We start from the raw sequence: 17105 nt of genomic DNA, 5'->3' as shown, positions 1-17105 counted from the left end.
GCGGGGGGGAAAGCGGGGCAAGCGGGGCAGGCAGAGGTAGCGCGGGGCTCGCCGTGGGCAACCCCAATGCGTGGACTATCCGCTGCTGCATTATGCTGGAGCTACAGTTCCTCTGAAGGGAGTTTGCACACGGCCGGCTGGGCTGGACTGCAGCGCTGCCGTTCCTTATGAAGAAGGCACAAGTAAGTGAGGCCGGGCGGCGGGGGCGAGGGGCGGCCGGGCGCTGCGGGGGGCGATCGGTCCGACCTGCCGGGCAGGGCTGGACCGCGGTTCGCCGGAGGGGAAGATCTGCTGCGGACCGGGGGGCTGCTGGGGTCAGGGCAGCCGCCGGGCAGGGAGTGCGAAGCTTCGTCCGTGGGGGTATCCGCGGAGGGCGGTAGATCTCAGGGAGCCCGAGAGGTGACAAATTTTACAAAAATTACCGCACTGTCTTGCTTTTGGCGCCCGCAGCCCGTGGAAAAGTTGCAGCAAGCGGGCGGATCAGCGGCTGAGCCGTGGGAGATCACAGAAGGCACTTGGAATAATTGCCTTAATAAATCAGTTGCCTGTGTTACACTAACGAACTGGGTGCGAAAACGTGAAATAATCGGAGGCAGCAGTGCCGCGGCTGCTGTGCTCAGTGGCTCCATTCAAGCCCCTCCGGCATGAGGCTCCCGATCGGTGTTGCGGGCAGCCCCCGGCGTGCCGCCCCTCGCCCTCCCTCACCCCGCAGTGAAGAAGCCCGCTGTACTGCTGTGGGGCGTCCCTGACTTTTTTTTTCTCCAAGTTCTGTAGAGATTGCAATCGCTGCACTGCCCATCTTTTAAGGAAAAAAAAAAAAAAAAAAGGATGGGGGACATACACGAGTGGAAAAATTATCTTGTAACAAGAAGCAGCTCAGGGAAACTCCATAGAGAAAAAGTTTAAGGCTCGACTTTGCAAGGTGTCAGTACCCTCCCTCCTGGCTGACCTCAGTGAGAGCCAGGGGCCACTCAGTGCCGAGACGGAGCTCTGAGAAAGAACAGTGCATGGACACACCACTGGTCCTGCACTGGGGGCTTTTGCCTTCATCTACGCTGCTTCATTGGAAGCAAGATACTTATTGCCTTCGTCTTCTTGGCAATTGCTGTGTCGTCCACACAGCAGTAGCCTGAAGACACCTCAGCATATGGTCTTGGAAAGGACATAAAATATAGTATCAGAAGAAGGGAAAGACCTTACTGAAGCCTTTTGGGCAGTTAAGTGGTTTTTCAAGAGATGTCAGAAATTAGAAATATTCACTTTTTGAAATATTTAAATCTCATCTGACCAAAGTACTGGAGGATGTACCCATGCTTAAGGAGTTATAACTTGGAGACAATTTTTGTGATGCTGAAGTACAGTGAGGTATCATCTTAAATGATCAGTTCTGAATTCTAACAGCATATATCCATTGTTGTTATTCTCTTTAGATGGCTAAAGATGTTTTGTACCTCAAAGATGTTGTTTCAGACCTTATGTACAAACTTGGTCAAATATGCTGAATAGATTATTAGTTGGGAAGGGTCTGTTAAAGTGTAAGAGCCATATTTATATGAGCTTAGTTGTATGCATTCATTTGATATCAGAGTGGATAGCAATAAGGTCACAAGACGTTATACTAACCAATGGAATCATATATGTAGAGCTGTTTCTTCAGAGAAGAAAAAAATGTTCAGCAAACAAATGAGGATTTATGAGTGCAAGTGGTCAAGGATTTTATTACATACAAACTGTAAACTTCTAAAACCAACAGAACAGTTCTGCAAATTCAGAGCAAAGCAGGAATAATCCCTCTCTCCCAATAAACTGGGGAAGACAGGCAGTCCTGGCATTCAAGACCATATGGCTTGACTCAGGAGCTTATGAGCTGTAGCCTGTGGAACAGCTTCTTGTCATGGTGTTGAAGCATCTGTCAGCCTTCAAGCAGTTATGCTTCCTGCTTTTTGGAGATAGTGACAGACTCCTAGCTCTCCAAAGGATTTTTTCCTTCATTTTAAGGATTAGCAAACAAATTTGATACCAAACCATTAATCATTCCAAGGGGATGAGAGCAGGAGGTACTTTGAGAAGGACTTGAAGATCATTGTGCAAAGACAGAGCAAGTGAAGTGGATACAAGGAGGACTTCAGCGCATTGAGGCACCCAGCACCTTAAAGTACATTTTTGTCTTTATGCTCTCATGTGGCTACTTTTGCCCTTGTCTAGTCTGGTAACTGGCATAGTGTAAAGAACAGAATTGGGAAGCCAGGAAAGAAATCTACATTTCTTAAATAAAATATTCTGCAATAGACAAAGTGCAGAGAGTGAGAACAACTACATCACTGAGCCTTGAAAACACTTAGTAATACCTGGATAGTGCTTAAAATAAATTGGGGATTTTGATGTTTGAGGTAATGTTACACAGGGATAATATATAACTAGTGCAGCTGAAGGAGTAGCTGAGTCATACATCAGTGCAACGGAAGTGCTGAAAGAGAAGCGTCAGGCTGAACATTAGACTCAAAGTGAGCAGGTTGGTCAGTTTATTTAAATCAGTCTTAACCTGAGAAACCACAAGAGCTGCAGAAGCATGTTCTCCAACAGTGTCAGTCCTGGAAGGTTTGTTTCTGAAACTATACAGTTTAATAAATATATAATCCATTATTTTATATGTACCAACATCTCCTGGATATATTTTTTTAGGTAAAATGGCTTTGAAAATGTGATTAAGCATTTAGGGTCCAGTCATACAAATCCTTTTTCAATGAATTAATCTTATTGAAGGATTACTTGTATGAGAGGATTTGCAGACTTATATACTTAGTAATTAAAACTGTTATCAGAAGTGAGTTTATGTCATTTTGCATGATAATATAACAACAAATAAAATATCACTCATGTCTGGACAGCCTTGGTGCTAGTGTGATACAATCTTGAAAAAGCATATAGCAGATTTCTGATTTGCTTGTTCTTTGTTTGATTTGAAGGCAGTCTAAATAGGATTAAGTTACTACGAAATATGCCACAAGGAGGGGTCACCCATGGGACTAGCTCAGAAGGCTGCTGATGTTAAGGTATCACAGATACTTGGTTCAGGCATTTGATCTTCAGCAGTGGGTTAGATGCGGTATTAGAAACTGCAGTATTAGAAGGGTCTTAGATCTCAGCTCAGCTTTTTACCTCCAAATGTGTGCACTATTGCTGGTAGTTAAAGGACCTTCTTAGGTTGTCCTGTCTGTAGTATGTTTGTATCACTAAAGTGGGAGCCTCTGGAGAACTTATTATAGAATGGTACCTGAGAAAAGAATTAGTACACAAATCGCCAGTTCCAGTCTCATATCGGCAGGCAAAATCAGAAACACAAAGTAGATATCTGATACCTTGGTACAAGCTTGCAGAGTCATTATTTTAGGGGAGATAGTGAGCTCTGATCTCCAATGTTTCTTGCTCATGCTGCAAAAAAAAAATGAACACTAAGCACACTTGAAGACATTTGGAGCTCACAGTAGGTATAGATCTGCTGCTCATCAGACAGAGGAAGAGAATTTGCTGAAGCCAGAAAGATGTTGTGCTATTCACATTGAGCAGTGGACTAAGGTCTCATTGTGTTTTCCCTTGGTTTTGACTCTGCTTAGAGAGGACAGTTTTCAAGTGCCGCAGTTGGAATGAATGTCCTGGAATAAAGTGTTATATGGAAAATAAACAGCAGATGACCTGGAAGACTCTAGGGTGGGGGAGCATTTTGAAGGTGTGTTTAGTGATCTTTTTTTTTTTCCTCTGCCTACTTGTATTGAGTGCCTGTAAGTTTTTATCTCCATGAAATATGCAGCACTTGGCTTTGTAGTTTAACCTCAGGCCGCTAACCCAGTATGCTTCTGACCCAGTTCTGCCGTCATACTGAAATCTGGTTTGTCCTTTTGTGCATTGCATGTCAGTTGTTCAGGTGCAGTTCTGCAAGCTGACAGTGCCATTCTCCAAGTTTTGTTATGTGGCTTAATGGTATGCTGGCTCATGTAATCGCCATATTGTACGAAAGTTAAGAGTTGGCAAGATGCAGCCCTTGGCTTCGAGTGGGCAATGCTCAGTATGCAGTATGTAAACACAACACCCATTTATTTGAAGCAAGGCAGGAAAAATCTCCCTACGCAATTCCATTTGAGTGTTGTGGGAGCTGACAGATGAAAACGAAAGCGTTTGTTCTTGCCCTGGTCTTTGGTAAGCCAAACCTGAGGTTAGTCAGCCTTTTAATCACACTGCAAATCCACTTGTTTTTTCAGTTTGTTTCTTTTTTGTTTCTGTGCACTTGTGGAAAAGGAGATGGACAAAAAAAAGGTGAGTGGAGAGGGGTAGCGCTCCTCTTTATTTTTGTTGATTGGCCTACATTTGCATTGCATAAACCCGCAATACCAATGTTTGTAAATATTACCAGTGCCGAAATAACTGACTGCAGGGAGCATGTAAAATACAGGTTTCTTTGCAGATGATTTTAGTTATTGACAAATGTAAATAGTATCAGACATTATTAATATGAGAATGAATGTTGAAAATATGCTACAGTTACTAGCAGAGAGAACAAAGATAATGTTAAGTATTTCATTTGATTAAAGCTGATAGCATTCATAATATCTGAGGCCAATGAAAAGTAGATACACTAATGAAGATATTATTTCTACTGTATGTCTAAATAAAAGCCAGTTTAGGAGTTCAAATTAATGAACACTTTGGATCACAATGATGTAGGAAATAAATTATCATCTCATTTTCTATTATTATCTAATAACCACTGGGCGAATGATTGGTTATTGTTTCGGTTTTAACAATGTTTAAATTATATGAGGTAGATGGATGTAATAATCATTTTAAATCTGATTAGGAATTTTCTGCTTTGTACATTTTTTGTGTTATTATTGCAATATGGAGCAGACTTAAGTTTGGGTGCAAGGCAAAAATAGCGTCAGGTCTAAGATGTCACTGCAAGTATTGTTTGAAGAAGGTCCTTGTGTTACCAGCTGCTTTGCAACTGTGCCTTGGAGCACACTCTTTTACAAAGTGTGTAAGTCCCAAGCCTTCAGCTATTCCATCACCACTTGAAGCGATGCTAGAAGTGAGACCAGGTGGTGCAAGCCAGGGGGGCGACTGCAGGGTCCCCCTCTGCAGGGCCAATAGTTGACCACTAGTTAACAGTCTGGGATGACCTCTCAAGCAGGTCTGCTGTGGACACTCCTTTCAGATACCTGCCAGGTCCAAACCTTCACTGCTGTTAATGAGCACTTGTAAGCATGCAGGGACTGCAGTATTTGGTTATTTTTATTTTTCTTCCTTTTTTGCTGTAAAACCTAGTGGATGGAGAAAACCAGGTTTGGGAATAACCATTGAGATCCTATTTAGCCCAAGCCTTGAGAGCTGCATTTTCTCCCATGTGCAATTGGACACCGTTATAACAGCGTTTCACATGGTATTTTTTAATGTTCCAGTGAAGAATTTCTAAGAGTCAGGATGGGTATCTCTGTGCTCTTCCACCTTCACTGGCATCTCACTGGCATTGGGCAGCAGAGCTGGGAAGTGAGAGAGGAGGATGTGCTGGAAGCCGTGGGGCCCGGGGAGAAGTGAGTTGCACACTTCAACTCAGACTCATGTTCTGCAAAGCCTACAGGTTTAGTCTGGGCTGTCACAGGAGGATGAGATTACCTCTGGGTTTGTGAACAACCTTGATTCAATCCAGACAGAAAAAAGCTAATCTAAAAGAATTTGCCTGAGCAAACTCACTGGAGTGAGAGAGACACAGGTTCACCTCTTTTCTTGAGTAGGAACTTAAGTCTCTAGGAGAAGTCTAACCATCAGTCTGTCTTGTTGAAGCTGTTCTACATTGTATAAATAATTATGCATTGTGCCAGAGGGAAGAAAAGAAAAATTCAAGTTTGTACTCTGAATCTGGAGTGTAACTTCAGTGTTGCTCCAAATCTGAACTGGGTCTATGCAGATTAAGATTTTAACTCCCCTAAGTTATACTTTAAAACCAAATTAACTGAGCTGCTACTTTTATTTTTTCCATCTTGAGGGTGGCTGACACATGAACTAGGAATATAGAGGTGCCTGTATTTCAGGCCATAAGTCCAAATTCGCAGATTGCAAATCATACCAGCCTCTGAACCTACATTCAGAAAGATTCAGGCATCTGCAAATCAGAGCCTGAAAATGTCTGTCTGCCCATCCTATCTGTTCATGTAGCTTGGTGTTTCCAAGCATGGCCACCCCATTTGAGTGAACCTGGCTTCAACACAATCACATTAGCTGTCTCAGTTACAGTAAACCCGCATCCAGTGTCTTTTTCAGATGTTCTTCTGCCGCTCATTTGTTCTGCTACCATCAGCTCCAGGGACATCAGTTCATTGACTGTTACAGTCAAGGAGAAGTGTAGTCCTGTTCACTCTACTGTCTCTTCTTTAGAAGTACCTTAAGAAGCTATTTGAAGTATTGAATGTGGGCACAGTTGAGTCCTGAGAATGTCTAGTTTCAGCCTGAAATAACACGTGCATGGAAATGTGTGCCAATGGTGTGGATTTCCTTTACAGTAGAGGCATAACCTGTGTGTGAATTCACACTGTACTTTATCATGAAAGAAATAAGGCAGAGGACAGCATAATAGAACTTCCTCAGCATAAGGGTTTATCTGAGTCCTGTACAGGATAATCTGAAACCATTTTTGTCAAATGGATCTATAGTTTTTTCGTTGTGTAGTTTTGTTGTTTACTGTGAAACTCAGAATTCAGTGACAGGTAAAGTTATTTTTTGAGGAAGAACTTAATAATGCTCAATTACTTTTCTGAAAAGCATTTTATGATGATATGTGATAGGTATATACATTTTATATGAATTTGGAAGTATGAGGAAAAAGTATAAGATTTGCCTTGCTACCTTTTGCTTGCTTGGTAGGAGCAGACCAATATATGTATTCCTTTTATGTTTGCGGCATGATACATCATTGCTGAATGGATTCTTCAGTCTGTTTAGTAACACATGACCTCTAATTGCTTTTGGAAAAAAGTTACTCTGGCAACATAAGTCAAACTGTAAAACTAAGTTGTGCATGTCCTGACAATTTATTACCGTTTAGAGCAGAAAATGAATTCTGCAAATCATACAGCAGCTTTTTTTGTAGGAGCTGCTCCTGGACAAAAGTATGAACTTATTGATGTCTACAGCACATACTGAAAACTTGGAGTAATACACTGTTGTGCAAGGTTCATTATTTTAAAGTGTGATTTTGAATTGTGCCTGTAAATGTGGAAGTTTTAAAGGGTGTAGGGAAGTTTCTTCCTCAATTTCATATTGATTCAAAAAAATCCTCTCTGTTTAGGGAGTGTATAAAATGGGAATAGGATATCAAGGTGCTGACTTTTGTGGTCTGGCTGAAATAAGGCAGTAAGGAGTTAGTCACAATACATTTAAAATAATAATATGCTGCACATATGCAAAGTAATTCACTAAATGAAGTGCTTAGAAATGTCAGAAAGTTGAAATTTAAAGATGCTCATGTTTTATTGTAAAGTCCTGAGTTCCAGCCCTCTAATTTCCAGCCTCCATTTATTTGTTATTAGGTGAACTCAGCAAAATTTGTCTTTTGCATTAAATGGCAAGCAGACAATATTATGCATTATGTGTTTAAGCTGATATAGATCTGTATGTCAGTTTTTCTTGAGGTTTGTTTTTCTTTGACTACTTTTAAGCATGCAGGAATAAGAACATTAGTCAGCCAAATGAATTTAGGAAGCTTGTATAACGCTGCTTGGCACCCTCTTTCGTTTGGATTAAAAAATATGTTCCTGAATAAACAGAGCTTTTTAGTGGTTATATTAAAAAGGAGGGAAAAAATATATCTCCAATATTTGTAATTGCTGTATTTTCCCAATTACTGTGGTTCTGCAATGTGTGGATTGCATTTCTATTCTAATAGCAAAAACTATCAATGCTGTATTTGACACCAGTTTAAATAGTTCTGATGAGTATTGCATTTTTTATTTTCAAGGAAGTATGAACCTTATTTATAAACCGTAAGTTTAAATACTGTCACTGAAGATGCTTTGATCTTCTGCATTATAATCCCTGGCAAAGAATGTGCCCTAGATTTGCCATGCCTTCCCTAAATCCACGTCCTTTAAAAATCCTGGCCATAATCATAGTCTATTCCAAACTGTTTTGATAAATTTCTTCAGTATTTATTCCTTTAATAGCATAAAGCTGGGCAGTGAAAGCCCTCTTTTCAGGCTACTAAATCCAGTGAAAATCTTGCTGTTTTTTAAAAACAGACTCCATTTCCAAGCAAGGTGGTGTTCATAATCCCCCATCAATTTTCTTCTGCTGTGGATGTTGGAAGATTTTGTTCCCCCCATCTGTGACCAAAATTTCTGTTTGGTTTTTTTTTTTTTTCCTATCATCACATCTGAAGCGCACATTGTAAAATGATTGTTCATACTTCAAGTTTCTCTCTCCTCTCCCTATTGAGACAGTAAACTCACAGTGCTACCCTTATTTATTTGTACACCTTTTCTGGCCTCTGCTGTGTTCAAATCAGCATCCTCACCTCTGACAATACAACTTCAGTACTTCTGGTAGCCAAAATACTGAAGGTATCTCTGTCACCATCCTGTTTCCTTTTGCACAGTGTAGATTTCATCTCTGGTGAATGTTCTATATGGTTTTATAGTAGTCTGTACATCTTTTTGAGGCCCACTTCAAATATTAGTCGTCTGAATATACTGGTTTTACTGTATTTCATCTTGTCTGTAAAAACAAAGCAGCTCAGAATTAGGATGAATCCACTGTTCTGTGGAATACATTGTTTATTTATATGATTGCACTCATAAGCTATTAATATGAAGAGTCCTCTAAAATACTGGTCTGCCATTTCTAAAATAAGCTCATATATTTATTGACACCAAAGCAAATCCTTTAAGAAATTATTACTAATTTCTCCTGTATCTCAGCTTTGTCACGTAACCATATTAGAAATATCCATTTCAGTGTTTTCATTTGGCCTTTAAAAAAATCTGGCCTAAAACATCCTTTAAATCAGCTGGAATGAATTTCCTGCCTTTCTTCTGTTTCTCCTCAGCACATTTTAAGAATTTGTTCTCACACACAGGTTTTAGTGATCAACTAGACATTTGCCAGTACTTTTGGTCATTTCCCACTGTAACAGAATGTTGTTGACATTACAAACGGTCTGATGCATATATGAAGTTAATCTGAATTTAGCCCACCGGTTTCTTTCTATTGCAACAAGCCCCTTTTGCTTTGCATTCAATAATATTGTTTCAGTTTTTGTTGAATTTGTACCTGTTTAAAATGCTAATTGTCTAACTATAATGTCCTTTTTGTTTTCATTCATTATGACAGATTATTTTTCTTAACATACACACTCCATTACTTATTTCAGAGTAAATGGCACAATTCCTACAAAACTAGGGAGAACTTTTTTCCTGCACAAGTTGACAAGTATCACTTATGTAAACTTGCTAAGAAACTGTGTCACTTATGAAAATACCTAACTAGCCTTACAGGAGTTTCAGAGTGTAAACATTGAAAAGTATATAGTCTGAGGAGCTTTGCACTAATCTGGGATATATTTTCTATAAGATTCATTATGGAAGTAAAAGAAATTTCATGATAGGCTGAGCAGCTTAATGTGTCTTCTTTAAGAAGAGCAGTCCTAGGAAGCTTGTGATAATTATGTGTGTAAACCACATAACAAATCATATTATATTTTGTCAATAGTTGCATGAGTTTCTCTATCAGCACATCTATAACAAGGATGCTGTTGAACATATATCAGAAGAATAGTTTGACTATTGACAACTGTGGTTCTTCGTAATCCACATTGATATTTTTGACCATATATAAAGCTCTATAGGAAGCAAATGCTCTGCACACGATCTACAACTGCATTTTTTATAAGTAGCTTCTGTGAAAATCATCAGTAAAATTCAGGTAAAGTAGTTGTTTTTCCAAAGGGTTGCATTCTGTCTCATTGTTGTAAATGTTGTGAGTATACCAAATACTTCTTATCAGTTATTAACTGAATTTGAAGTCCTGTATTACTGGTGTCTTTGGAATTATATTGTATAGGCATCTCTATTTAATAGACATTTATATTTCTCAAAAATAGAACAGATTTGGGGAGCTTTTTTACTCAGATTATTTTTCTTCCAGCTGTATCTGCATCTCCATAGTCATGCCGAGCTGCACACTGTCTGACTCAACATCTTCTTTCAGTACGTTTACCCCATGATTTCTGCAGTTTTTAAGGAAAGCCGCAAGTGGAGCTTCAGGTTTAGGTTTAGATATTTACAGTTCTCTCTAGTTACCATAACTCAAGCGAAAACATTGAGGCAGCATTTGAATGACATTTGTATTAGTTCTGTGGTCACAATTCTGTGACAAGGGAGTTAGCTGTGTCTCTTTGTTCTAAGCCGAGGGCACTTGCACGTTGATGTAGATCATGGGAATGTGCCTGTTCTTTCTGGAAACACAGGGGAATTGTGGGGCAACACTTGAAGTGCTGGAAACACTTTGGTGGAGTTTGTAGTCACTAGCATCTACAAATACCAAACAAAATAAAAACCAAATAATAAAAAATAAAATAAAAATAACTAATGCCATCTTCAAACCACCAGGACATTAGAATTACTGTTTGTGTGGACAGGTTTAAAGTTTGGGTTAATTTTACAGGAAAGGCAAGGTGTTCCTAACTTGGTAAAAATAGCTGATCGTGGTGTTCCCTACATTTTCTTGAATATATAGTAACTCTCTACTCATTAACTCCTAATTCTTGTCTTTAGAGTTAATGAATATGCCTAGAGTTTAAAAAAGAGTTTTTCTTAACAGCTTGCCTCTATTGTTGTGTTGTCAGCAGATCTTGCTGTATTTAAACCAGTCAGTGGAAGGAAGGTGGGAACATTGCATTAATAGAGTTGAATGAAAGGAATAGAAAAACCCAGCTCCCGCAACACAAATGCTTTCAATGTACTAAAATTCTTTGTGCTTCAAAACGGGTGAATAAAGACAAAGTGTTGAAATTACTTATTTAGCTTTAAAAGAAAAAAAAAATGTCTAAAAAAACTGAGTAGCCCCATACTGTATCATAACAGTTTGAGGAAAACATGATTTAGGGACAGAAAGCAAAGTGTAGGAATAAGCCATTAAATTGTAACATGGCAAAAACCTAAGAGGTAACATTCCCTCATTGTCAGCGACCTCATATAGTTCAATCTGGTAAGAGGGTTCACAGATTGATGACAACATGTGCAAGCTACATAAATTACTCAGGTTAATTGAAACTAAAAGAGATTCCGAGGAACTTTGTAAAGGTTTAGAGAAGATAAAAGAACAGATGGCACGATGGCAAGTGGAGTTCGTTGTGTTGAAGTGCAAGGGGGCTGCATTTTGGAAGGAATATTTTGAACTAATTGTAACTACATTAATAAGAACAGTTTTCCTGAGTTTGGACAAACTTTTTACAAGATCTTTTTTTAATATTCTTGTAGCAATACTTGGTCAGGAAAAATGGGTGAAAAATCCCTATATTTTACCTGTGCTAGAACAAATCAACCAACATATTGAGATGCAGGAGCAGGAAGAGAAGTGTAAAAGGAAGATGCTTTTATGATGGTGATAGTCAGCCATCTTGAAAAAAGTACTGCTTGCCCCATCAGAAAAAAAAAAGAATATAACAGAAATGTTGATCCGAAAATAGGGAAAAGCATTATACGGAAACAATGCATATGAAAGGGGACTGAAAGCTGAGGGCAAGAAACTACTGAGAGATCTGTATAGTGGTACGTAAGAAGTAGTAGTGAGAAAGATTACTGGACATTGCTCATTTTTTCTTGGTACACGAGAAAAGAAATATTTAACACAACTGAAAGTCAGAAGATGCTAAAACAGGCAATGCTACCTTCACACACAATTAGCAGTCTGGAAAGCTTTTTGACACTGGATATAATATGGCTTGAAATGCAGCTTGATAAATGTCAGAGTGAGCCCAAGAGGTCACTTCCACCAAAAGTGGTAGTCCTAGTCTTCTCGTCCTTGCATGTCTCTTCTCCTCCTCCACTCATTCCTCAGGGATTAGTTTTCTGTCTCTGAGCTGAATTGGCTCATCACTGGCTGTGAATTTACTGACTTGCAGAGGGGTCGGGTGAATGTCAGAGCAGGGAAGCTGCAGAGAAGGAGATGCTGCGAGCCTCTCTCAGCAGCAGGGAGCTGTTAGGTTGCTTAGACCATCTCATTAACCTCAACTGAAGAAAAAAGGATTATACACTTAAGTAGGTAAAAAGCCCTGGTTACTTTAGTTTGTGCTCTGAGCATGAAAGGTTGCTTATCTTCTAATTCATGCAATTAGGGAGAAATTTTCAAATAGGCAATATATTCTTTAAGTGTGAATGATCAGGCTTCTTCAGTTTTCTGTGGCTACCAGACTGGTCGTGTACCAATCTGACACTTCTTATTTTCCAAATCTTCATTCCCTTAATTGCACAAGTCAGATTTGGCCTAATTATAAACTCAGTTTCATATACAACCATCTGCCAAAATTACCATCTGTGACAATTCAGCCTTTAGTTTTGAAAAAAGGAAAATCCTTTGAAATAAATTGTAGCTGAACTCCAATTACAAATGAAAGTAATGACAGCTGAGACATACCGAAAGATTTTTATTTTACCATGTGAGTATGAATGGTTAGAATTCATAACATTTTATGCAATGCTGACACGTTGCATAACCCTAGCCATTGAAAGACAGTGGAGTTACCATGGACCATCCCTCAAAGATGCTCTTTACAGTATTTCAGTACCAATAAGAAAAGGCACTTAAAAGTATGTCCTCCCCTTTTAGGGGTGCACAGGAAATCAAAGTATCCTTGAGTTTCTGATGCAGTAATGCAGTCGCTCGCTTTTTATGTTGTAGGAAACATTTTGATCAGTACCATCCATTTTCGCTATCTTCAGCTTACATTGTCCTGAGACAACTTCATACATTGCTTCAAATTCCTAAAATGACCACTCTGGCAATTTGCTTTATCTAAAAAAATAAATAATATGTATGTCACATGAAAATAATTTCAGAAAGAACTTTTAAAAGTAACAGCGGCACAATGCATTTTAGTATATCTTGAAAAAGGAACTTATGCTCATTTTCTGTGGTAAAAGGATGTGCAGTTGGAATAACAATATCTCTTAGTTATTTTTGATATATGAAAAATTTTCAATTTAGATTAAAAACTTAAGAAAATGTTGCTGATTTCTTCCTATTAATATACCAACTTAATTGCTTTCAAACAAGGCATAATGTATTTGTAATTCCAGCTTGCTGAGGTAAATGGCTTATTGCCTGCCCAGTGCTTACGTTGTCTTGCAAGCATACTTAAATGTTTTGAAGATTAGTTTCTAATTTGATGTGCCAGTTACCTCATTTGTCTGCAGTCTCACAAGCTTTAACTTCAAGGCGTTTGAGATTAATCTCATCCATCAGTATATCCCTTTGGATAAACATTATTGTCACAAAAAATATTGATTTGTTCTTAATGTACTTATATTTCAATAACAGTGTAAAAGTAAGATTGTGTTATTCTTTCACAGATCATTACCTTAAAGCTAAATTGTTCAGTTTGGTTCTGAGAATGTATAGGAAAGCATCTGATTCAAATGATGTAGGAAATTAAATGCTGAGCTTAGAGCATTTTTTGAAGGTAAAATTATTTACTGGGTAGATTTCATGAATACATATGAGAGAATAGAGTTGAAATCAGGATCTGGAGTTTAAAAAGTTGTTGTTTGTTTTTTTTTTCCCCCAGTCAGAAAATGATTTAAATCTGATTTTGTTTTACTCTGTGTTATTTGGAAAGAGCTGAGATAAAACAGCATGTTTCTCACATTTCTTGGTGTACTACTAACATGTGCAGCTCAGCTTGTCAGGTACAGTGATAAGAAGTACAGCATTCTGAACAACCTACTGAAATCTTGCAAATGAGTAGTTTGAAATAGGTACAGGGAGAATGTAAACCTGGCCATGTTGTTTCTGATGGGCTCATTGAAACTTTGTTTCATTATTGACAAATGTGCAGTCATATGCTCAAAGGTTTTGAATGGTAAGGTTTAAACTGACACGATTCCCAGGGAAATATTGCAAGAGACTTTCTGGTTAGCTCACTATTGTATCAAGAAACACTATGTAAATGAACAGTAGTATTTTTATTGGGACAAATCAGTTCAACATGCTCAAAGTCCTCAGGGTTTTTCCTGCATCTCCTGATAAAGGAAGATGAAAACTTGGCACCAAAGCTAGGAGATGACCAGGAGATGCAGAGATGCAGGTTTCTTTCTTTCTTTCTTTCTTTCTTTCTTTCTTTCTTTCTTTCTTTCTTTCTTTCTTTCTTTCTTTCTTTCTTTCTTTCTTTCTTTCTTTCTTTCTTTCTTTCTTCCTTCCTTCCTTCCTTCCTTCCTTCCTTCCTTCCTTCCTTCCTTCCTTCTTTCCTTCTCTCTTTCCTTCTCTCTTTCCTTCTCTCTTTCCTTCTCTCTTTCCTTCTCTCTTTCCTTCTCTTTCTCTCTCTCTCTCTTTCTCTCTTTCTCTCTTTCTCTCTCTCTCTCTTTCTCTCTCTCTCTCTTTCTCTCTCTCTCTCTCTTTCTTAGTTTCTTCTTTCTTCTTTTAAACAGCTTGGTTGCTTTTTAATCTTTTCCTCTGACAAATACTCTTCTCAAAACTTCCTGTATTTTTTATAAAAATTGACTACAGATTATTATTAAAATGTCTGTATTGGCTGTTTATGGGGTCAGAAGCCACCTTCATTGCCTAACAACATCTTTTGTTGGAGATAGAACATAGTGTGGAAAGTTTTATGTATTTGTTTTAAAACTTACACTGTTCCTAGCGAACTAAACAGTGTTATGTTGAATTTTCCTCTGCATATTCACTTATGACACGTACTAGGTCTTCTATTGACTTAGTGTTTTGTACATAAGATGCTTGTAAAACATGCTTGTGTTAAATGTGTAAGGGCACATTTCTGAATCATTAATGGGTATACAGGCACATAATTTATAGGCATTATGTCCAATATAGTAAATTTCTCTGTAAAACATGCTTGTGTTAAATGTGTAAGGGCACATTTCTGAATCATTAATGGGTATACAGGCACATAATTTATAGGCATTATGTCCAATATAGTAAATTTCTCTGTTAAATAAAAATAGACTGAAGGGCCAGAAACTCAAGTTTCACTATGGAAGACCATAACTTGGCCCCATATTTGCAACTGAGCTCTGCACTGATGACACTTTTTCATCCTGCAGTAGAGGTGTATGTGAAGGATGTTTTTCATCCCTGTTACATGTTCCAAGGTAATTACACATGTTTGGAATAGTGCTTATTAAAGAATCTTTTGAATTATGAAAGAACGAGTAACAGGTTTTATTACTTATGTTCGAAATTTGAGGTGTCACTACTGATGATGGAAGAAAACCTAAAACATCCTTTAAGTATTTCCCAAAAGATCCAAGATGAAAAGCAGCTGAAAAGCAGAATTACCTTCTTTCATCAATGCTGTAGTTAGTGTTGAAAACTTTGACCAAAAAGGCTTGGGAAAACAAACAAAGCAAACAAACAAAACAAACAAACAAAAAACCTCCTGTATTTCCTGGCTTTTGGTGTCAGGTTTTCATCTTGTGTGAAAACGTCTCAGTTCTGGTGCATCTGAATTTCCTGTTCCAAGCCTTTTTAAGTTGGTGCAGATGCTGTTTTCTGGAATATATACAGAGAAGCCAGCTTTTATGTGAGTAAATTGAGAATACGTTTTATGTCAGCTATTATTTATCAACTGGATAAACTGCTCTGACTAATGAAGAACAATTCTATTTAAAAGTTGCATGACTTTGATTTTAAGTTGTTTGCTCCTCTTCAGAAGCAACCACCTGGCTGGATAACACATCCATTGTAATAGCTGCAACAAGGCTCAATAAGAGGCAGGGTAATCCTCTATTTACATTTGCTGGAGAGAAGAGCCTGTGAAACTAAGGTACCATAGAAAATAAATAAATACAGTTCCTAATCTGAGAGGAGGTAAGAGAAAGGGAATGCTTTCTTTATTTTCCATGGGGTTTTGAGTTTTTATGTTGCTTCTGTGTGGCACTGGAAGTCAGATGGGCTTTTCAATTAGGCATAAAGAAGATTCGGATTGTAGGGTTTATCTCCATAAATACATGAAGAGAACAAACTGGAAAGATGGGAGTGCAATTACATAAGCAAAGGAGCAGTGTTGCCACAAGAACACATTGATATAAACTGCTATCAGTACACTTAAACTGGACAGTGCAAGAAGGCTTTTAACCATTGGAACAGTGAAGAACTGGAACAATTTCCCAAGCTTCACCTCAAATACTGTGTTCAGTTTTGGGCCCCTCACAAGAAAGACATTGAGGTGCTGGAGAGAATTCAGAGAAAAGTGATGAAGCTGGTGAGGGGTCTGGAGCAAAAGCCTTATGAGGAGCAGCTGAAGGAACTGGAGCTGTTTAGCCTGGAGAAAAGGAGGCTGAGGGGAGACCTTGTTGCTCTCTGCAACTACCTGAAAGGAGTTTGTAACATGGAGGGTGTTGGTCTTTTCTCCCAAGTAGCGAAAGATGGGATGAGAGGAAATGGCCTCAAGTTGTACCAGGGAAGGTTTGTATTGGATATTAAGAAAAAATTCTTCATGAAAAGGGTTGTCAAGCATTGGAACAGGCTGCCCAGGGAAGTGGTTGAATAACCATCCCTGGAGGTGTTAAAAAGACGTGTAGATGTGGCATATAAGAACATGGTTTAGTGGTGGACTTGGCAGCATTAGTTTTACAGTTGGACTTGATGATCGTAACTTAAATGATTCTATGATTCTATTATTATTCTGCTCACTCCCACTTTATTCCTACGCTATTTCTGTTTGGTTATATCCAGTCCGATTACACATCTAAACTATCTGCAACATCAAAGGAGTGGAGTGTAACTGAACTGTTATCTGAAGCCTACCTATCCCAGGAGTTACCTGAAGTCCACTTTGACTTTGAAGACTGATATCTGCTGTAGAATGGGTCAAATCAGTCAAG

The 17105-nt window shown here is 38.5% G+C and overlaps 1 protein-coding gene across 9 annotated transcripts in view; it reads left to right on the top strand.

Annotated features, from left to right (window-relative positions):
* The window catches only part of KITLG (KIT ligand), a 412063-nt gene that overhangs the window by 354637 nt on the left and 40321 nt on the right, over positions 1 to 17105 (top strand). For 5 of the 9 annotated variants that reach the window (XM_071799874.1, XM_071799850.1, XM_071799835.1 and 2 more), the window contains exon 1: positions 3 to 182. The exons of 1 other annotated variant lie outside the window; for it this stretch is intronic. In XM_071799874.1, the coding sequence (XP_071655975.1) occupies positions 168 to 182 (15 nt within the window). In that variant the 5' untranslated portion in view covers positions 3 to 167. Of the gene's footprint in view, position 1; positions 183 to 17105 lie in introns of those variants that run through there. 3 more of the 9 variants (XM_071799858.1, XM_071799843.1, XM_071799814.1) reach the window with 1 other exon arrangement.

The sequence above is a fragment of the Patagioenas fasciata genome, chromosome 1 (assembly GCF_037038585.1).
Source record: "Patagioenas fasciata isolate bPatFas1 chromosome 1, bPatFas1.hap1, whole genome shotgun sequence".
NCBI lineage: Eukaryota > Metazoa > Chordata > Aves > Columbiformes > Columbidae > Patagioenas > Patagioenas fasciata.
Note: the sequence above shows the minus strand (reverse complement) of the source record. Positions and strands in the feature narration are given on the sequence as shown.